General features: G+C 40.6%; 2 protein-coding genes across 2 annotated transcripts; one reads left to right on the forward strand and one right to left on the reverse strand.

The window, feature by feature from the left end:
* Positions 1–3,901: 3,901 nt before the first annotated feature.
* LOC103053687 (lysozyme C-like) lies at positions 3,902–12,612 on the forward strand. Its single transcript, XM_007430814.3, has 4 exons — positions 3,902–4,052; positions 6,373–6,531; positions 9,691–9,769; positions 12,518–12,612. Exons 1-4 carry the CDS (start codon positions 3,902–3,904, stop codon positions 12,582–12,584), a joined length of 456 nt encoding a protein of 151 aa, XP_007430876.2. The 3' UTR covers positions 12,585–12,612.
* A 2,629-nt stretch (positions 12,613–15,241) lies between these two features.
* Positions 15,242–19,573, reverse strand: LOC107326190 (Ig heavy chain Mem5-like). The gene is made up of 3 exons (XM_025168328.2): positions 19,463–19,573; positions 17,035–17,397; positions 15,242–15,675 (listed from the first exon to the last, which is right to left on the reverse strand). The coding sequence occupies exons 1-3, from the start codon at positions 19,557–19,559 to the stop codon at positions 15,365–15,367; spliced, it is 771 nt and encodes a 256-aa protein (XP_025024096.1). The 5' UTR covers positions 19,560–19,573; the 3' UTR covers positions 15,242–15,364.
* Between the last annotated feature and the right edge of the window lie 450 nt (positions 19,574–20,023).

Consider the following 20,023-nt stretch of genomic DNA (forward strand, 5'->3'; position numbering starts at 1 on the left):
TCTGATGGACAAACAGAGGGATGGATGGACAGACAAATAGATAGGCAGACAGAGTCTGGAGACCCTTCACATCATTTCTTTCTGACATTCTCTTGGGTTGGAAAGAATAACGCAGAAGAAAAAATGGCCTGGAAATATATAAATATATATATATATATATATATATATATATATATATATATATAACAGCTGTGATCAAATTTCAAAAATTTCCATTTTTGGAAATGGAAACTTCAGAGTGTTTGTGGAGGAGAACCACAGCTGTGTGACTGAAGCCTCAGGGTAGACTTTGATCACAAGTTTGCAGCTGGCCTCTTGATGTTTTTGACCCTCCTGGAGACCCCCCCCCCAAACCTTAATCCTTTGAATGGAAAGCAAATGGAGCATTTCTGCATCCCTTTTTCTGCTGACTCTAAGAAATCCAAACCTAAAGCGAACTGCGGCATGTGTTACACCTAAGGGAGCATTTTATTTTATTTTATTATTTATATTTATGAAGATTTTTTTTCATAGAATAAAAGACAAATTGAAAGAAAAAAAGAGGAAAGAAAGAAATTGCAAAAAACGAAAAAGAAAAAACCCTAAAGTTAAGAAATAGATGAATGACTTCTGATTTCTTTTCAACAGATAATTACAATCTTATTGTCCCTCCTCCCTCTTAAATGTTATACAAGTCCCTTCAGCCCTTCATTTAATCCATGTCTTTCTTAATCTTCAAATCCATTAATCATCATTTAATTTCTTTCTTCTTTTAACAAAAAGAATTTTGTCTGTCCCCTCTGTGGCCTGCAGAGAGCAAGCCAGCGCATGGCCTTGGATGAAATGAACTTGCAGACAGTTGCTGCAGTTCTAGAATTTCCCAGATGTTCTCAAGAGAAGAAGACTGGTATCCCAGGGCAGCTACAGGTCCCATGACAAAGCAAGTGTGACTGTGGTCACTCCAGCTTCAGTACAACCTGCTGCCTTGAGAAGCCTCCTTTTCTTACAGATGGTGAGCTCAGTGGGCTGGTTGGGGTAACTGGATTGAAGTACCGGAGTTGCAATATCCTGTGCTGCCTCATTGAAGGAAGAGAGGATCATAAAGGGGTGGGCTGGGGGAAAATCACATCCACCAGATATGCCTCAACCTTAAGCAAAAGGTCATCAACAGATGCTCTTAAAATACACTAATTTTAGGGACCCCCTTCACACTGATGGTAACCTACATCAAATATGCATATCATACTACAAATTCTGGACTCTCTTTCTCTCCTGGAGCAAGTTGCAGGGTATTTTTGCTGGGAGGAGGAAATTCTCCATCTAAGCACCTTCAATGGCTGCAGAAACAGGGAATTCTTTCATTTGACTTCCAATCTTTACAAACAATTGCATATTAAATAATTTCCTACTTATAAAACTCTTGCCTTTTTGCTCTGCTGTGTCTTCTGACTACTTGCCTTCTGTATTCTAGTGCCCGGTGCTCCTAATTTTGGGACAAACATTATTCTCAAGAAAGTCACTGCAGGCTTTTTCCCCACAGCCTCAAGGCACTCTCACACTTTCTCTTAAACATGCAGCAAACTCAAGAAAAGATCAGCCATCCTAAAAGCGCTTCTCTTCTTTTTTCTTATAATAATTTTCTTAAACATTACAATGAAAAAGAACTAATACAAACTAAAAAAAAAAGGAATATAAAAAAAAATAGAAAGTGCAGAAAAGGAAAAAAATAGAAAGAAAAATAAAAAAGATAAAAAATAAGAATATAGTAAAGAAAAAGAAAAGGAATATATAAAACCTTCATCACAAGTATAAACAATATTAGTAACTTATAACCTTCTCTTAAAATACAACAAATGATCTCTTCTTCCCATACCTCATCTCTTATCTATAAACAAATCCTTAAAAACCTTGTAATTTCAGTCCTGGTCAGCAAAGGTCCATTAAGGATTACCAGAGATAATAACATATCTATTTTCACCTTGATTAAATAAACCAACTTTATATTCCTTCCTTTTACTTCTAACAATCTTGATCTTTAATCCCTTCAAATACTGTCCTAGAACTTGATTTTTTTTTTTTTCATTTTTGCTTTGTCCCTTCTCACAAAATCCTTCAAAACTTTAACAGGACTCTTTTGTAAATCCAATATAGGAAAGTTATCCAGATCACTCTTTTGGTTTGGTATCTGTATATCCCTTTTAATTATTAAGACATCAGCCAGTTTCATTTGTATATCCAGTGTAACATCTTTTTCCATATCATTCTTGTAGCCTGTCATTTTTAAATCCACTTTCAAATCAGTCTCGGTCTTGTCCAATAAAACTTGTCTAAAAGCCCTTCTCTTCTGTCTGAAAGGACTCTTTCTGGGGAGTTCCTGATAGGGGGTGACCTGTTACAGTAGCATCCCTTCTGAGCAAGTCCGCTCCAAGCTCTATCTGATCTCATTTGAGACCCATTTGAGACTTATGATACTGGTAAAACTAGACTCCCAAGCCTGCAGTGGAAATATTTGAAAGGGAGTGAAGGATGATACTTAGCATTCTCTCTTCCCTATCACTTTCCATTGCAGCCTTTCCTCCAAATTGCTTTTCCCCCAGCTAAGGTTTTCTGGTTAAGGTTAAAGCCAAGCTAGATGAAAGTTGGGGCTCAGGGGCAGGAGATATGCAAGGCCAGGAAGGAATCAAACACTACTATCCCATCTGTTGCTTCTCCCATGTGAATACCACTCCTGTCTCCAACATGCTAAGCTCTAAATCATAGTTTATAACACAGTAGATGGCTTCACAGTTAACTTGGCTTGGTGTGATGATACTCAGAGGCACACATTCCTAACTGTATTGATGCCAACAGAATGAAACATTCATTATGATATCACAAGACAAGTTCCACCCTTTCATATTTGGATCACAATGCTAACTTAAGCATGTAGAGGGTGGAATTTGTGTTGTAATGTCATGATGCACATTTTGTCACCTGACCCCTCTTGCATCTCTGCAGATATCTAAAATCTCAGCCACAGTATTGGATAATAGCCTGCATTCAACCTTGCTTTTCCTAAACACCATTAGTATCCACAGGATGACATCTTACTTACTCTTGGATTTTGTTTCAGCTCCCATTTGTCATAATTTATAGCTGTCTTCACTGCTTTATAGGAAGCAAAGTTCCAATATATTTCTGAGCTCAGAGATTTATTAGGGAAGGGAAAAGATCAAATCCTTTGGGCTTCTCATGGGCTTCTCATGGGCTGTCCACTTTGAAAGGCATATTCTGAAAGCTAGTCCTTGTTTAGCAATCACAACTGGGACCAGCAACTCAGTTGTTAAGTGAAGTGGTCACTAAGTGAAACATCATGATTTTATGAGTTTACTTCAGCTTCCCTTTGCTTTGCAGACCTGCGAAGGTCGTAAATGTGAGGATTGGTCACAAAGTTGCTTTTTCATCACTGTTGTAACTGCAAACAGTCACTAAATGAGTCAGGTGGGAAATGAGGACGGCCTGTACTTTAGAGCAGTACATATGGGTTTATTTGTATATAAAGTTATCTTTCACTGAACACCTATCATCACAGAACATACATTTGAACAGTAGTTTGGATTTTTTTTCAGGAAATGACATTGATACAGAGCAATGTATTAGTGATATCACTAGTACTGGCCAGTGGGTACTTACTACAGTTCCTTGATTCACACTGAAGTGTTGAAAAATATTTTCATATCCTAATCCAGAGAGAAAAAAATGTGTTATTTTTGGAAGATAGAGAATGTATTTTAAATTCCATTTGTTGCTTTTGAAATGTTATATTTCTCTCTCTTTTTAATCTACATACCTGTTTTTCTGCTTTCCCCCCTAAAGGAATTACCTTCCAAGGTTACAGCATTTGCTTTGATTTAAGGGTCAGTTGTTTCCTATCATAGGTCCCATGGCCAAGATGATGACTTTCTTGCTAGAGGCAGCCCTTCTAGCTTGCTTTGTGGCTACTATTCAAACCAAGGTCTATGGTCGCTGTGAGTTGGCCCATGTGTTGAAGAAGAATGGGATGGATAGATACGAAGGTTATAGCCTATCCGACTGTAAGTGCAATTCCTCACTGGAGAACATATTACCCAAATACTGAGAGTAAAAGTTGGACTAATGGCCTACACTTAATATTGCTAATGTAGCTTTTGCTTTTCTTAAGCAGTATTTCCTGTCTCCTCTCCATAAGCAGGTATTGTTTTATTTGCCCCAGCAAATAAAATGGACGTGCCCCAGCTTGCTTCTTATTAGATCTCCTCACACAATTTCCTATAATTAGTGCCTCTATTTGTTTTCCTGGATCTGAGTAACAGTACTCAGCAAACTGAGGTATTGATCTCTGGTGGTACTCTTCAAATGTCTAGGTAGTTGTAGATGTGTGGCCAGATCTGACTGCTTGGCTACACTGGAAGCTCACCAGTGCAAAAGACACTCAAATTAATGGGTATTGTGGACAAATTCCAGTGAGTAGGAGTCCAGGGTCATCCAGTGAAATTAATGCCAGAAGATTCAGGACCAACAAAAAGAAGCCCATCTTTATACAAAACTTAGTTAAAATATAGAATTCGCTATCATAAGATATTGTCTAGTCATCAGTTTATATGGTTTTTAAAAGGTCTTAGCAAATTCAACAAAAATAAATTATCAGTGGCTGCAAGTCATGATTAGCTCCATATTGCTTCCAGAAGGAGTGATATCATGCCCTTTTTATGAGTTTCTTGGGGGCATCTTATTGACCACTGTGTGATACAGAACTGAGTGAACCTTTGGCATGATCCAGCAGGGCTCTGATTATATTCTTATTGGAAAATCCTGGTGGCTTGTGCTCTAAATTACAGATATACAGTAATATATAATATATATAAATTTGGAAAATAAATAAATAAATAACAAGTGGAAGATGATATAATCTTGGCTATTCTATATCAGTCACTACATTTCCTTCTTGGTATATAGTCTATCATATGCCTTCTAGCATTGCTAGACCATTTTGACCAATTTCTTTATGGATGATGCAATTATCTGGGAAGATCTACTGACTGATAACCATGACATGGAGAACCTAGAGAACTGGCCAAGGCTGACCATCACCAAAATAAAGGTGGTGGTAGGGAATTCATTATCTGTAGAAGACAATAAACAAATTATGTGTCTTCTTTCTTAAATAGTGTTATTAGTAGTAATATTTATTACCTTTTGATCTCATCTTTCTTCTGAGTTCTTAAGACAGTGCACATGGGGGAGAGAGTGACCCTCATTTCATTTTTACAAACAACAACTGTGTGAGTTGGATGAGACTAAGTAGTAACTGGCCCCAGGTCACCTAATGAACTCCATATCTGAGTTGAGGCTCAAACTTTGGGCTCCCTGATCCCAGTCCAACACCTGAATCTTTATACACACTGGCTATCCTTCCCATCTGTAAGGAGCCAGTGTTTTGCCCTACAATATGTCTACATGTGACAGTTCAGCAGAATATGTGGCCCAGAACAATGGTTAAACTCTCTTTCCAACGCTCTTTATGACTAAAGCCCCTACCCTTAGTGGCACTCCTCCAGTTAATTTGAGGACCTTTCCCTACGTGCAGCTGCACTAACATTTAAACAAAAACATAGGGACTCCCACTATTGGATCTCTAGATAATTTCAATGCAAGTCATTTTCAACGCAGTTTGAAGGGAAAGGGAACTGTTTCTAAGCACTGCAAAATCAGGGCAGACTTCCTACCAGTTTTCAGCAGTTCTGCTTTGAAATTGGTCAGGCAAAGCATTTCTAACTCCAAGAAGGCTCTTCTCCTTTTACGCAAACCAGGTTGATGCCCGTTTTGTCATTTCCATGGATCATTAGCAAGAGAGGGGTTCCAATCACCTGCCTTGTTCACAGAGATTCTGATGATGTTGTTTTGGACATCGTCCTTTGATATTGCTCCCCTTTGCTTTTTTAAAATTAGCATACACTTGCACACACAGACACAGACACACACAGAGTCTTTCAAGGAAGGGAACAGCTATGTAATAGCTGCTTGTTTCAAAATGTCTAGTGGGGAGATGAAAACAGGCTGAGAGTAAAGGCTGAAAAGAGGAGTTTCCTAAAAGCTTTTCCCACAAGGGCACCTTGGCATGACCATGCAAGCTGGGGATGATGGGGATTGAAGTCCCGCCTATATAGAGGACCACAGGTTGTAGAAGTCAGAGTAGAAAATTGGAAAGAGAACAGCTGAACACCCTCAAGACAAATGATTTATATCTACAGTAGCCCTTTAAGCCGGATTTTGCCTCCTTGCCACATTTTGGAATGTTTAGAATGCAGCTGTCAGAATGAGTGGAGGGCTGTGAAAGGGACCCTGAAGAACCTCTCTTAATTCCCTCCTTTGCAGGGATCTGCATGGCATTTTATGAATCCGGCTTTGACACCGAAACCATTGATTGGCACAAAGGTGGCACCAAAGACTATGGCATCTTCCATATCAACAGTGGTCGGTGGTGTAAAGATAACGGTACCTTATCGAAGGTCATCTGTGGCGTAGCTTGCTCAGGTCAGTTCCCACCTCTCCCCAGGCACAAGATGTATTTGTGCCCTTGGGTCCCCAAAAATAAAATTATAGAAAAGGAGGATGGGGTGGAGTTGTGAGAGCAACATTCTGGAAAGTGAATAATCTTTCATAATAAATCAGGTAGGATGGTGATGATGAAATGGCAATTGTTCAAATTTTCACATCAAAATAAGCAGAGTAAACATCTTAATTTAATGACATACCTCAAGTTACTATATACATTATGAATGCATTATTTTATACTGTAACATTACAATATCGTTGTAGCCAGTTATAATTTTTTTTTTTTTGTCTGCGCTCAGTCATGGCTGACCCTGCAGTGACTGCTTTTGGACAAGTCCTTTGCAGTTTTCAAGGCAACTGTTTTCGGAAGTGGTTTGCCAGAGCCTCCTTCCTAGGGCAGAGCCCAGCTGGCGAGCGCAGGAGGCGGGGTTTCCGTTGCTTAGCGCCCTTTTCGGGCGCACGCGGTTTTTCGCGCTTACCGGCAACTACTCCCCACTCCTTTTTTTGCAAGGCACCGCGCCAGCATTTTTCCTCCCACCGGAGTGAGAGTCCCCATTTATCTACTCACGTAAGTTTTCGAACTGTTGGGTTGACAGGAACTGGGGGGAGGAAACAGGAGCTCACCCTGTTTAACGCGAAGGCTGGACTCGAACCGCCGAAGCGTCAGCCATTTCTGGCCGGCAACTTTCGGCGTCATTAAGCCGCTGCGAAATTGTAGTTTAGATTTTGATTTATTTCTATTCAGAATGCCAGTAAGGAGACCTGAACCCTTGGCATCAGGTTCAGACATAAGGGGCAAAAACAATCCTATCAGGTTTGGTTTCTTGTATTCCCTCTCCCCAAGATCTCCAAGGTGATACATTTTTCTTACCCTACTATAGCAACTGGACAAACTATCATTTGCTTGCTTTTCTTAATATTTCTGTACATATGTTAAATTTTGTCATCTCTCTTATTCCCCACCTCCACCACCTCAAAACAATTGTACAAGTAAAGTAAAGTAAAGTAAAGTAAAGTAAAGTAAAGTAAAGTAAAGACCGCCATCTGCTGACTGTTGAAATTGCAGGTCTGGAGGTCAAATATTTAATACAGGAAAAGGCAACTAGATGCTCTCCAGATTTTTTTGAATCATCACTCCTTTCAGCCCCTTCCAGCATGTTTAATGGGAAGGGAATATGAGAACTGTAGTCTGATGGGTATCCGTTTGCCTTCACCTGGTTTGTATAGTGCTTTCAGGCACACCAAGTACTTCATGAATGTTGTGTGTTTAGGAAAAATCACTATAAATAATCCCTTAGTTCTCTTCTTTGCCCTGTACAAACTGAGCTACAGATTCAGAGGAATTGGGTTGGCTAACCCAGGGTCTCTTACTTCAGACTGCAAGTGAATTCTCTCCATTTAAAATAAATGCTCCTTTAACATAGTGCATACAATCGTTAAAATTGTTTGGCTGGATTTAAACTGCCCAGCTATCGATGCAGCAAAAGTAGTTAGGCTTGGAAGTCTAGCCTAGTACTAGTGCAATGGCTTTCTAAATATGGAGAGTTATGGGTCCTTTTCATCTAGGAGATCACTTATATAGGCAGTCTGACCTCTGAAGTGCTATAGCTCAACTTTATTGCATAATGACCAATGGATGTTTAGATTCATGCCTCCCTGGGCATGAAGACCTGAACAGCCATTTCCAGTTTCACTGACCTGCTCAGGAATTGTAGAGACATGTATAGATACAGTAGATACATAAACATAGGCTTGTACCTATGGAGATAAGCATCTGAATCTTCAGTAAATTAAAACTTGGGGACTATTTAGAGGAAGCAGTGCCATTTAGTTGGACCTTAGGATGACGTCTAATATAAATTTGTTTCAATTCAATAGATGGTTTCCTCTTCATATCGGGGGGTTCTAGCTCTCGTAAGTTTGAACATCTAAAGGAGTATAAGGAATTCATCTTTAATACTGGCATTTTAGTTCATCTGTTTGGCAAAAGTAGTTATCGGTCATCAGTGATGAGGAGTTTCCAGCTGGTAGGCCAATTGTAGGGCTGATTTATAAAGTTCTGGAGGCCTGCTAGATGGTAGCAAAGAGATTGAGAGGCATACTGCAACCTAGGTATGATAGCCCTACCTAATCCACCTACCAAACCAGTCCATGGGGCCTCAAAAGAAACCTCTTCCCTTCATTTAGAACTATTCCTTATCCTGAAGCTGATTTTTGTCACTGTTGGACCATAAGCTGATCTTGTTGGTGATTCTACAACAGTCGGTCTGGTTCAACTACATCTGACTTATTGTTTTCTAGAGGGAAAGATAAGACATTTTCTGCCTATACCTGTAGGGACAGATGACTTAGTTACCTCCAAATTGTATTACTATAATATACTGCATAATAGTCACCCTGTTCCAAGTTTTTGGAAGCATCACCTGGTTCAGAATCCTGTATCTCCATTATAAATGAACTGATTGTATGGAAATTCCTTGTTAAACAACTGCATTGAGCATCAATTGGCTTCTAGACAAAATTCAAACTGCTGATTATGATTTATAGAGCCTTGCATACATTTGGGACAGGATTATTTGAAACTTCTCGGCATTCAAAGCTTTAGGAGAGGCCCTCCTCTCAGGGTCATCACCATCAGAAGCACATCTGGAAAAAACACAAGGAAAGATCTTCACTGGGATTGCTCCAAAGTTCGGACCTCTGCCAGAGGGGACCACATTCAAGCCCTTGTGCTGGCAACTTTTGTGGGGTTAAGTCTGGTGGAGAGTGTCCAGTGTGTGTCCTGAACTGGAATGTTGATAGTCCTCCCATGTGAGATTTGGGGAAGGGGGACCAGGAGGAAATGCTTGTCACCTTTCACTCCATCCCTATGAAATCCTTTACCTCTGGAGATCTGGAGGATGCCCTCCCTGATAGATTTTGGGAAGGCAGTGAACTATTTTGCTGAGCTTTTAATTTATAATGTTGCTGGGATGTGTACACTGAGGGAGGGTTTTAAGTCCTGAAATAAATGAGTGGTCTTTTCTTCCCCCAAAAAAACTTCTTCCAGCTTTGTGTTATTAAGGAAAAGCTGCTGCCTTTGTTCACACCTTTCTATCATCTTTCTCTCTTGCTTGTGTGCTCTTTCCCTTTTTTAAGATTTGCTGAATCCTGATCTTGAAGATGACATCGCCTGTGTCAAAAAGATTGTGAAAGACCCTGCTGGCATGGCTGCCTGGTAGGAGAACAAATAGCTGACTGGGTCTAATGATAAGTACTCCCCTCTCCATGATTTTGTAGGATGAGATAATCTGACCTAGCTCACAGATGGGCAATCTGGAGCTACCTGGATGACTTAGATCAGGGTTTTTCAAACTGGGTTCCACGGACGGGGTTCTGCTTTAGGCTACATCCCTAATAAGCTTTGTTCAAGGTTGGAGGTTGCATCCCAAATTTCTGAAGAGCATCTGGCTGTCTATCTCAACCATTATCTACCTGTGAATTAGGCCAGTGTGTTCTGTAGAGCTGTATTTTCATATAGAATCACCAGTCCCTCTGCCCTGTCCTTCTCTTGTGCCTTTATAGCTAATATTAAACAGATAAAGTTTTTTTTTTCACTTGCATTTTGTATCTGAAGCTGCAGTTACTGAAGTTACAGAAGACACCTCTGTATTAGGGAGACGTGGTAGAGAGATCAAGGCTGCATGTCCATTACGGGTTGCTTTAAAGAAAGGAGAAGTCTGCAGGTGTAGGTTGCTTAACAACCTCTTCCAACCCTTTTAAATAACTTGTTCTTCATTATCCCTTCTTCTGAAGGACAGGTGGCCCTTGTAATTTGGGTGGGTTCTTAACTTCAACCCTAACCCTAACCATTTCAGATAATAACATTGTGGATAAGAAGACCTTGCAAAAATGTACTTTATACATATGCAAAGATTTGTCTGCAATTTTTTATATTCATAAAATTTAAAAAAAAGACAACATTTCAAAAGTCCTCTTCCAAACAAAACCACATGCCCCAAACTATAGATACGTGAAACTCTTTACTATGGATTACAAGGTCTAATCTCTGTTTACCAACTGTGGATATGTGAAACTGCAACTAATGGAATGGGAATAATTAAGGCTATTAAGAAATCCTGCCTCTTTTGTGCCTATTTCCTCACATTTACAAAGAACTCATATTTTAGTGCTAGGTAAGTAATTCTGTTGTAAACTAGCTGGATTTTCAGCAAAGAGAATAGCTGATTTCCCATATCTCAGTCTGCATTCTGCATCAGAGGAATCCAAGAGGAAAAAATATTAGAGTTCCTAATGCTATTTTATGTGTCTTTCACAGCAAAATAGCTAAAAAACGACAGTTTAAGTAGTTGGAAGAAGCAATTATATTCAAGCTAATAAAGAGACAGGAGCCTAAGTAAGAAGGAAAAAAAAAAAAACAGGTTAAGAAAACACAGTTATAATGTCCAAATAGCATGCTATGCCTAAACAAATAAGCTATTTTATGACTTAACATGATGGCCTGGTTTACACAACCTGATAAAATTGTGGGTAGAATAGAAGCTCCATTTTAGTTTAGTCTAGAGAATTGCATGAACCCAGTCAGCAGATTCCAAAGATGCAATCACTTAATCCTATAGACTCTAGTAATTGAGCTGTGATTATGTTTTCTTTTAAAATAAAATGAAAAATGAAAAAAAAAATCTGATCCCTTAGGGACCTTAGTTGAAAAACTAGAATGTGTATCTGCTTATGCATAAATATGTCTATGTATCTCCTCTACCAGGTCATGTATCTGGCTAGGTTTATAGAACATATCCATATGCATGATTACATTAAGTGCAATACTTTCAGAGAAATGAAATAAGGATGCAGAAATTTATCAGAATAAAATAAAATATCCTGGGCCTAAATTAATTAAAACATTGGAGATAGTTGCCTCTGGCTTCATCCATTGTTGGTTCTGGATCTGAGTTGATTTTCCACAGATTAGCACCCTATCCCTTAGCATCTAAGTGCTATGAGTTCATGCATATACAGTAGGTAGTAGCCCAGCCCTGAGTGATATAAGAGTCAGTGAGGAGATGAATTCAAAGAGGATCAGAACTATTGGATCGCTTCCAATCCTTGTGTCAAAGGAATCTGACAGGTGCTGATTGTTCTGTGGTGACAAGAGAAGTTGCATCTGCCTGCCAGCACTCTTCACAACCTTTAATGATCCAGGAATCTTCCCCTCCTTCTTCCTGATTATTCTATGCCTCTTATGCTCAGAGAGCAATAGACTGCCTGGGATATGCAACCCAGGACTTGTGAATGGTATAGAGAGGGTAGGATATAATAGTGACTTGAGGACAATCATGGAAAGCAACCAAGAGCTATGCTCCAAAGCTGAACTAGGTGCCGCTGCAAACTTCTCTGCATGTTTCCTCCATATTAGACCATTGGTCCAACTAACCAAAGGGTGTTGAGGCTGACTAGTAGCATTCTGAGCTTCAGGCAGATGTTTTTCCAGCCAACCTTTAAGAACCTAGGGCCTTCTACATGCAAAACAGCTGCTCTATTTTGGGATTATGGCCCTACTAAGTGTCTTTAAGTGGAATTTCATCTTTAATCTGATTGATCTTATTGGGATGGGATATGCCATATTCCAAGCCAGGCTCTTCCTGCCTGCCCACCCCAATCTGGGCAGTTTACAAGCATAACATACCCTAAACTCCAACAACATGTATTTTAAAACCCCAACCCACCAATCAGATCCCCACTGAAAGTGGCCATCTGAAGTCACCACCAGGATTCAAAAGCCCATCTAACAAAATTACTTTCACCATCCTACAGAAAGCCAATAGTAAGCGGGGGGGGGGGGTAGGCTCCCTTCTGGGGGAAAAGCATTAGCATTTTTAAACTTTGTAGGAAAATAGTACAACATGTGGATATGTGGTTTATTCTGAGTGATGTAATTGCAGCGATCCATTGTCTCTCCATGCAGGCACCAGTGGGAAAAGCACTGTGAAGACCAAGAGCTGAGCAAGTGGGTAAAGGGGTGTAAGGTTTGAAAAGGTAGCTGGCTGCAGTCTGTTTGATCTCTCGTGTATCAAAGGTAACATTAAAAAAAAAAATTTCTTTGTTCTTTCATTGGTTCATTCAGTTTCCACTTCCTGAAGGAAAATGCTGATAACACATTCCTTTGCTTTGTCCTCATGCCGACTGCACCACCGACTCGGGCAGCAGATTCAACAGCGAAGCTCCTTTTGTGTAGTGGAAAGAGGCCTCACAAAGAGCCATATGCAACGTCCTTGGTACTAAGAATATTTGGGGGGTTCAAGATTTTAATTGAATTTTTTAAATGATTGAATGTGTTAAAGAAGGGATGAGTGTGAAGCTTACACCTTGTAACTGAAGGAGATGTAGGAGGCAGAAGAAAGCCACATTTTGGGCTACCCATTGCACTATAATTGGAGGCCACGGTTGCTACCATGTTGGTTTGCTTTAGTCCAGTCAGTCTGGCGACATGAGCAGATTTGAAATGTTCGTTCTTGGGATTTTGAGTTGATTTAAATCAGTGTTCCTCAAACTCAGCAACTTGAAGCTGTGTGGACTTCAACTCCCAGAATTCCCCAGCCAGCATGCTGGTTAGGGTATTCTGGGAGTTGAAGTCCACACATGTTAAAGTTGCTGAGGTTGAGAAACACTGATCTAGGGCAATGTCTAGTTGCTAATGTTAATTATATCATCTGTTAATTTTGTTAAGATGGAAAAACACTGGTTTAAAAGAAAAAAAATCCTTTTCTGATCACAAATTCCTTCAAGGAAGCTATTGCTCACTATTTCTATGACCCCTTTGCTTTTGCTCATCCTTTAGGCCATATCGGATCTTATCAGGCAGCCCAGTGGAGCAGAATCTTAACAGGAAGCCCTCCAGCTTTTTTTTTTTCCGACTTTTATAAATGGTATCCGTTTTTCCCTAGAAGCATTGCACAAGGGAATCCGATAATATGCAGCTCTGAATTACTTTGAAGAACCTGATAGTACGCAGCTTTGAATTACGGCATACAGAAGCTGTAATTTTTTGTGAGAGAAAACAGGAGGGTGGATTGAAGCAGGCAACAGGTATTCTGTGAGTCAGGCATTTTTCACTTTCACGGGCTGAAACAACCCAAGAGAAAAGTAATGGGATGTTACACACAACATGGGTGTGAGCTTATATCCAGGTCCCCCATCCCCAGTTGCCTAGCCTGCTAATAGTTTATGAAGATGTTTACATCAGGTGGAAACAGTGCAGTCCAGAAACCAATTTTTCGCCTCCGTGAGCCCTAATTCTTTAACAGTTGCTTATCTGGGCACTTAGAAGATGGGCACCTCAGTAAAGATGTTTACTTAGTTTACTAAGTAAGTTATTTACTGCTTGAGATGAAAGACCCAACAGCACCCCTCTGCTTATTTCAGAAGCTTAACCCAATTGTTAACTGAATTTTCCCTCAGTCCTGGCAATAGGACCACATTGCCCAACTAGGACTATCCCATCTGGGTGGAATAATCCAGATGGCCATTAGGTGGCAACAAAATCCCAACCTGGTAGCCCTAAGTGGCACACTGGAAGACAGTGAGCTAGCTTTCAGTTGGGAGGAGGGCAGGCACTATGGTACATGGAGCTCTGCCCTCAGTTGCCTCGCTGCCATTGCCTCCTTCCCAGCACCTCCTGCCTAAGGAAACCTCTGTGCTCTGCTAATATAAGGGTCAGTCCTTTATTGCTTTAATAATTCAGCCAGAGTATACTCCTGGAGAATATTTTGTGGGTCCAAGATTTTAACTGCATTTTTTAAATGACTGAATGTGTTAAAGAGGGGATGAAACTCAACGTAGGCTTCCTTTCCTTGCTGCTTATTGGCAAGCACGGCGCAGCTGATGTCCACATGCTTTTACACCAAAGGAGGCTGGTTCAGGGGAAAACAAAGCAACCTGTTCCAGTGTTTTGACATTAACTATACCAGGCCAGTTCCAAGAATGTGATGTCAGGTACCAAGAAATATTCCTCATAAGGTAGAGCAATGTGGCAGGCAAAACTGTCATTTGAGTGGGTTGAGAGCAACATTTGGGAAGGGGGTGACAAGGGAAAAACACGGATAAGCAAAAAGCCCATGGAAAGGATGAAGTCTCCTCCTGTCATCAAACCTAACAAAATGATAGACAATGCTGCTGAAATATACAGAGAATGCAACATGGGTGTGTTTGTGCAGCAGGCTTGATTAAGTTGTTCAGATACCGAATAGTTTCATTTCCATTTCATTTCCATGAGCAGGAGGGAGGAGGGAAAAGGGCAATGAAAAAATGTGCATTGCGACATTACTATGCAAATCATGAGGCTTATGTACTTGCATTCAACACGAAGGTGCAAGTCCGTAAGTTCGAAGATGGGATGCGCAGTTAGTAGCAACCTTGGCTCATGGGGGTGGAGTGGTGCACGTTCAGCTCATTTGATTAATTTCTGATCCAATGGATTGTGCCAACTCATGAAACTGGGTAAGCACAACAGGTTCATCAGGGATCCGTCTTTCAACGTGGAAGCTGCACCGGTTCAAGGCAGCATTCCTTTATAGGAAGCAGCTACTAATAAAGCCCCATTCAGATAACAAGAAACTGCCCAACTTCCTTCCATGCCCATGTTCATCCAATAATAATAATAATAATAATAATAATAATAATCAGACAACAGTAAGGAGTGAACGTAGCTTTACTGAGGGTGAAACAAAAGCAGGGAGCAGGTCATACGCTGCAGAGAGCTTTGAGGGGGAAGAGAAGTGGAAGAAGGAAGGTGTTGAGCTGAAAGCATTTCCTTCTACATGCACTCTTCCAGGGTCCGTTCAGTCTTGGCCCCAGAAGAGGGGTGACTCACAGAGCACTGAATAGGGATGCCAGAGCGGGAGGTATTCAGGACGCTGGTGGTGGTGTAGGTGCCATCATCATTCAGGGTCACTTGTCCAGGGATCACTCCCTCAGTTATATCTTTCCCAGATGCACTCCACTTGATCTCTACTATGCCTGGGTAGAATTTCTCAACTATACATAAGGCGTGGATATCAGGAGATTCTGATATCTGGGAAAGATCAGACAATAGGGTGACTGATGATGGTGCTTTCGCTGATTTTCCTGGGGAAAACAAGAATGATTGAGTCTTGCCAAACAGCCATTATATTGTTGATTAAGAAGCATACTCTCACAATTTAGTGTTCAGACCTGGTTTTGAAGGACCAGCCAAAAAGTTTGCCGGACTGGCTGATTAGTTGCAACAGCAGTCATAATGTAAATGTGATCTGTAAAGGTGTGAGTTGAGTAATGTGAAGTCTGGTATTTAGAGATAGCAATTGATCTTTAGATCCTGCCCAAGTGAACCTGGGCCTTTTCTTTCCATTTCTTCTATAGCTGTTCCTTGCTATTTATTAGCCCTCTTCTCACAACTTGCTTCTGGATCAAGGAGAGGTTAATGTATTGTGAGAACACAAAAAAAAGGATGTTTAACCCCAGACAGATCCAGTCAGTTGTATGGTGGAAACATCACAACTCTGTCAATTGACCTATTTGCTTACCTGATCTTCCGTTAAAAAGAGAGTCTGAAAAAGTACTGTAAGCCTTTCTACTACAGAGCTCACTGCTAAAGCTTAGCGACACCGAATATGCATCTTAGACACCAGTTAGCTGCAATGGTCAAGCTAAGCCTATTGCTCTCTTCCTGGCCACTTGAAACGGGACTGGTGATGCCATGTAGCCTTGCCAGTACCCTTTTGGTGCAAGGGCTTGTGGGATATCAGTTTCTGGAAAACCTGGAAGGACATTCTATTCTAGGTCTATCAGATCTGGCTGCAAAAATCCAGGTCTCATAGCTCTACTATGTTTTCCATTTTTTTTTTTTTCACTCAGTTAATAGGACAGGACTGAGTGCTATCAAACTCATTGGTAAGGAGATTTAACTAGGTTAATAGCTGACTGGGATTTATGTGTTGTGGCAACAGAATCATTGTGCACGTACAGCCTAATCCAATACTGTACAGCCCAGTGACTACTACCTGGCAACAAGCAGTATCAAAATGGACTTTGCTGCTATCTAAGGGTCCCCTGTAAATAAAGCTTTCCCCAGGCTGGCAGCCTCCAGTCACTTGGTTCCCAGGAGGCTTAGCCAAAGGCGGTTGTTCTCTCTAGACACCCTTTTTTCTATTCCCTAAAGCCGCAGGATAGCCCGGGTTTCCAAAACATTCTAGATGCAGCTATGCAGACTGTCCTCACCCACTACAGATGCAAAATACTCAATTCTTTTGCTTCGGCATTGAGACGGCTTCAGGGTATTCAGCTCAGAGGTTGGTGGGGAGGGTGGTTTCTCACCACTTTTTTTCCTGTTCCTAGCAGGGTTTATTCCCTCCCTCCCTCCCTCCCTCTTTCCTTGTAAAGACAGAAAGAAAGAAAGTGCCTTTGGTAATCTAATTTATTTTACTGTTATGCAATATTCCTGCTCACCTCCTTTGATGCTGAGCTGTGTTCCACTCCCTGAGACAGCTGTCTGGAAATAATTTGCCTCTGCTAAACAGAAATAGGTGGCACTTTCATCTGTTTGCACCTTCTGGATCTGCAAGATGTAGGCATTGGCCTGGGTATCCTGGATGGGCACAAAACGTGCATCAAATGAAGAGGATCGTTCTATCTGCCCATTGTTGTTATGCTTCAGGATGAAGGCTGGGCTTTTGCTGGGCTTTTGTTGGAACCAGAAGGCGTGGTAGTCCTGGATCCTGCCACTTTGCAGAGGGCACTGCAGGACAGCAGTAGACCCCTCAGCATATAAGGCCTGAGGAGGCTGGACAGGCACGGGTTGCAAGGCTCCACCTGAAGAAGGAAGGAGAGTATCAGAGATTTACCCTGCTGTTAGAGCTGAAGGTTGGAAAGACCAAGATTCGTTCTTCTTTTGCAAGATTCTGCTCAGCCCTGCTTGACGAGATCAGTAGGGAGGATCCTGTTCCACGTTCCAGAGAAGGAAAATTGGTTGTGCCCATAAGCAAAGCATTTTCATTCGGTTTGGGCAACACACTTAACCAAATTAGTTCAAGAAGGAGCAGTTCCATTTTGAAGAACATCTTAAGCTTGGTTTGTTTTAACTTTGGCTACTTAGTTGTCCAAATCCTGATCATTGGATTAGCTCAATGTTTAATATACTCTGCAACACCATTGACACTCCCTCCTCCCCCCCCGCAACAGGTGAATTCATAACCATATTAAGTATACGCTGCAACTGCAGCTTTTCCATCATGGCCCAAAAACTCTGGAAGAACATTTTTAAAGGCCTGTCAGTCTACAAAATCGAGTGAAGCTCATATTTTTGAAAGGGACTTTCAAGATTCACAGGTATGATGCCTTATTCTATGGCTGTTCTAAATGTATTACATGCCCTTTTGATTGGTAGTAATGTGAGGCTGTGCCTTTGGGAAAAAAACAATCTGTTTTTCTCCTTCGCAAACTGTGTTAGGATGGCCAAAAGAAAGAGAAATGCATTGCAATAAAATGATTAAGACAATCTTCCATTGTAAACCTGCAGGAAATGTTGTTGTTTAGAATGTAAACAATGATAGTCATGCTCTAAAAGACTTCACAGAAGCATAGGATAGTTGGCTGGATTGCATACTAAACTTATGTGTGCCTATTTAAACAGAGGTTTCAGTGAGAATCTGCCCAAGCATAGTTATGTTTGGATGTTCCAGAGAGGTAACAAAACAGTAATTTTGTGGGTGTACCACAAAAAGTAACATCATATCACTGTCAGCTTTTATCCAGTCACCGATAATACATTTAAACAGGTCATAACTTTAACAAGCCACAGTCCCACTTCAGTATTTGTGTATCCAAACTACTCTATGATAATGGAACTAAGAATATATCTGCTAAGAAAATTTCCATGCAGCTAGTTCATTATTGGCTAAAGAATGACAGATCCTAGCTTGGCGGCAGTATCTAGCCAACCTTAGTTGAATCAAAATACTCTATAAGAATAGGAATAAATTAGCAGTTAGATGAGAGACAACGAGAAAACCCAGAGCTGTAAGCTAGAATGAGAAATTAGACAGCCTCCTAGAAATAGTAACCCACTGCCATTTTGTGAAAAAAAAAAAAAGCTTGTATAGGTTTGTTCATAAGTCACTAGAAGTCAAGTGCAACTTGAAGGAGACTTTACTTAATGAATGAAAAGGTGGAAGTAAGGAAGAACAATGTTTTTTGTTCTAGTTTGGTTTATTTAAAAAAAAAACACAACTCAGTGAGAAGGATAACAATTTACAGCACATCTCAAAGCTGACATTTGGATCTGTAACAAAGGAGTAGAGGGCTTGGGATCCTTAGCCTTATCTACCATATGCACCACTGCACTAGCTTTGTGAATATTTCAAAGTGGAGATGTCTTGATTTTAGAAAGAGCCATGGTATCTTGGAGGCCACCAGAAAGGAGAGAGAAGGAATCCATTGTTGACTTTCCTTCTTTTCAGTTTGAAGAGGAAAGTTGGAGATCTTCCTCTAACTTCAGAGAAGAGAATCTGCCATATTCTGTGACTCCTGAGGTGCTGTCCCACAGACCATCAGATGGCACTGAGCATTATTTATTTATGGGACCAGTATGAAATAATTGTTTCTATCTAGTTGTCATTGACACTCCTGCCTATTCCATGCTCATGAAAAAAATGGAAATACTGTGTCTGTCCATAAATAGAAAGATATATTTGTTTTATCCTTCAGTTTCCTGGATGGGCATCAACATTTACATTCCCTCATATTTCTGCTGTGTTCATTAACTGTATTCCCATGAAAGACTAGAGATGTCTAGATTTTGCTAGCCCATCATGCTTGTTCTCTGTCCTAGCCCAAGTCCAAAATTTGCCCTTTCTCATTGCAAGTCATGTATACTCACCCTGGATGGAGAGAGCCAGTGAGAGGCAAAGCAAGATCTTAGAGGTCATCCTTCTTTGCTTAGGAAGGGGCTCTGGAGCAAAGCTGATTTTCACCATAGAGAACCCACATCACACACACGATGTTTTATGGGTCTCAAACTCATTTGCAAGTATTTGCTTACAAGCCAGCTTCTTTCCTGACTTTCAGGCAATATGGCCTGAAGTGATGAGCTTGAGGCAACAGAGCATAAAGTTGATTATAACGCTACTGGGGGACTTCCGTGGGGGATTTCTTCAACATTTTTTATGAATGTATGCATGTTCTGTTTCTTCCCAAACAGTGTGGCTCCACTGAATTGGGATAACCTGACACGATCCTAACAATTTGTTTTATTCTATTAAAAAAATTCTGCAATTCTTTGCATCCAAAGCAGAAAAAGCACAACCATACGTAAATGAGTCCTTAATCTAAAGCAGATTTACAAACTACAAAAGTAAAAAATTGTTGCTGCTCCTAATTGTCAGATTCTCCATGATTAAAAAAAAAGTCTCAAAAATTTTGTTAGTGTATTATTCTACCT

This window comes from Python bivittatus, unplaced genomic scaffold (genome assembly GCF_059951505.1).
Source record: "Python bivittatus isolate LINGU-HERP-01145 unplaced genomic scaffold, Pbiv_v1 ctg000220_np1212, whole genome shotgun sequence".
In the NCBI taxonomy this organism is placed as follows: domain Eukaryota; kingdom Metazoa; phylum Chordata; class Lepidosauria; order Squamata; family Pythonidae; genus Python; species Python bivittatus.

Coding starts and splice junctions, on each gene's coding strand:
- LOC107326190 (XM_025168328.2), bottom strand. CDS start 19,559: ATGGTGAAAATCAGCTTTGCTCCAGAGCCCCTTCCTAAGCAAAGAAGG. Junction 17,398..19,462: donor ACTGGCTCTCTCCATCCAGG/GTGAGTATACAT, acceptor TTCCTTCTTCAG/GTGGAGCCTTGCAACCCGTG. Junction 15,676..17,034: donor ACAGCTCAGCATCAAAGGAG/GTGAGCAGGAAT, acceptor TGTTTTCCCCAG/GAAAATCAGCGAAAGCACCA.
- LOC103053687 (XM_007430814.3), top strand. CDS start 3,902: ATGGCCAAGATGATGACTTTCTTGCTAGAGGCAGCCCTTCTAGCTTGC. Junction 4,053..6,372: donor AGGTTATAGCCTATCCGACT/GTAAGTGCAATT, acceptor CCTCCTTTGCAG/GGATCTGCATGGCATTTTAT. Junction 6,532..9,690: donor CTGTGGCGTAGCTTGCTCAG/GTCAGTTCCCAC, acceptor CCCTTTTTTAAG/ATTTGCTGAATCCTGATCTT.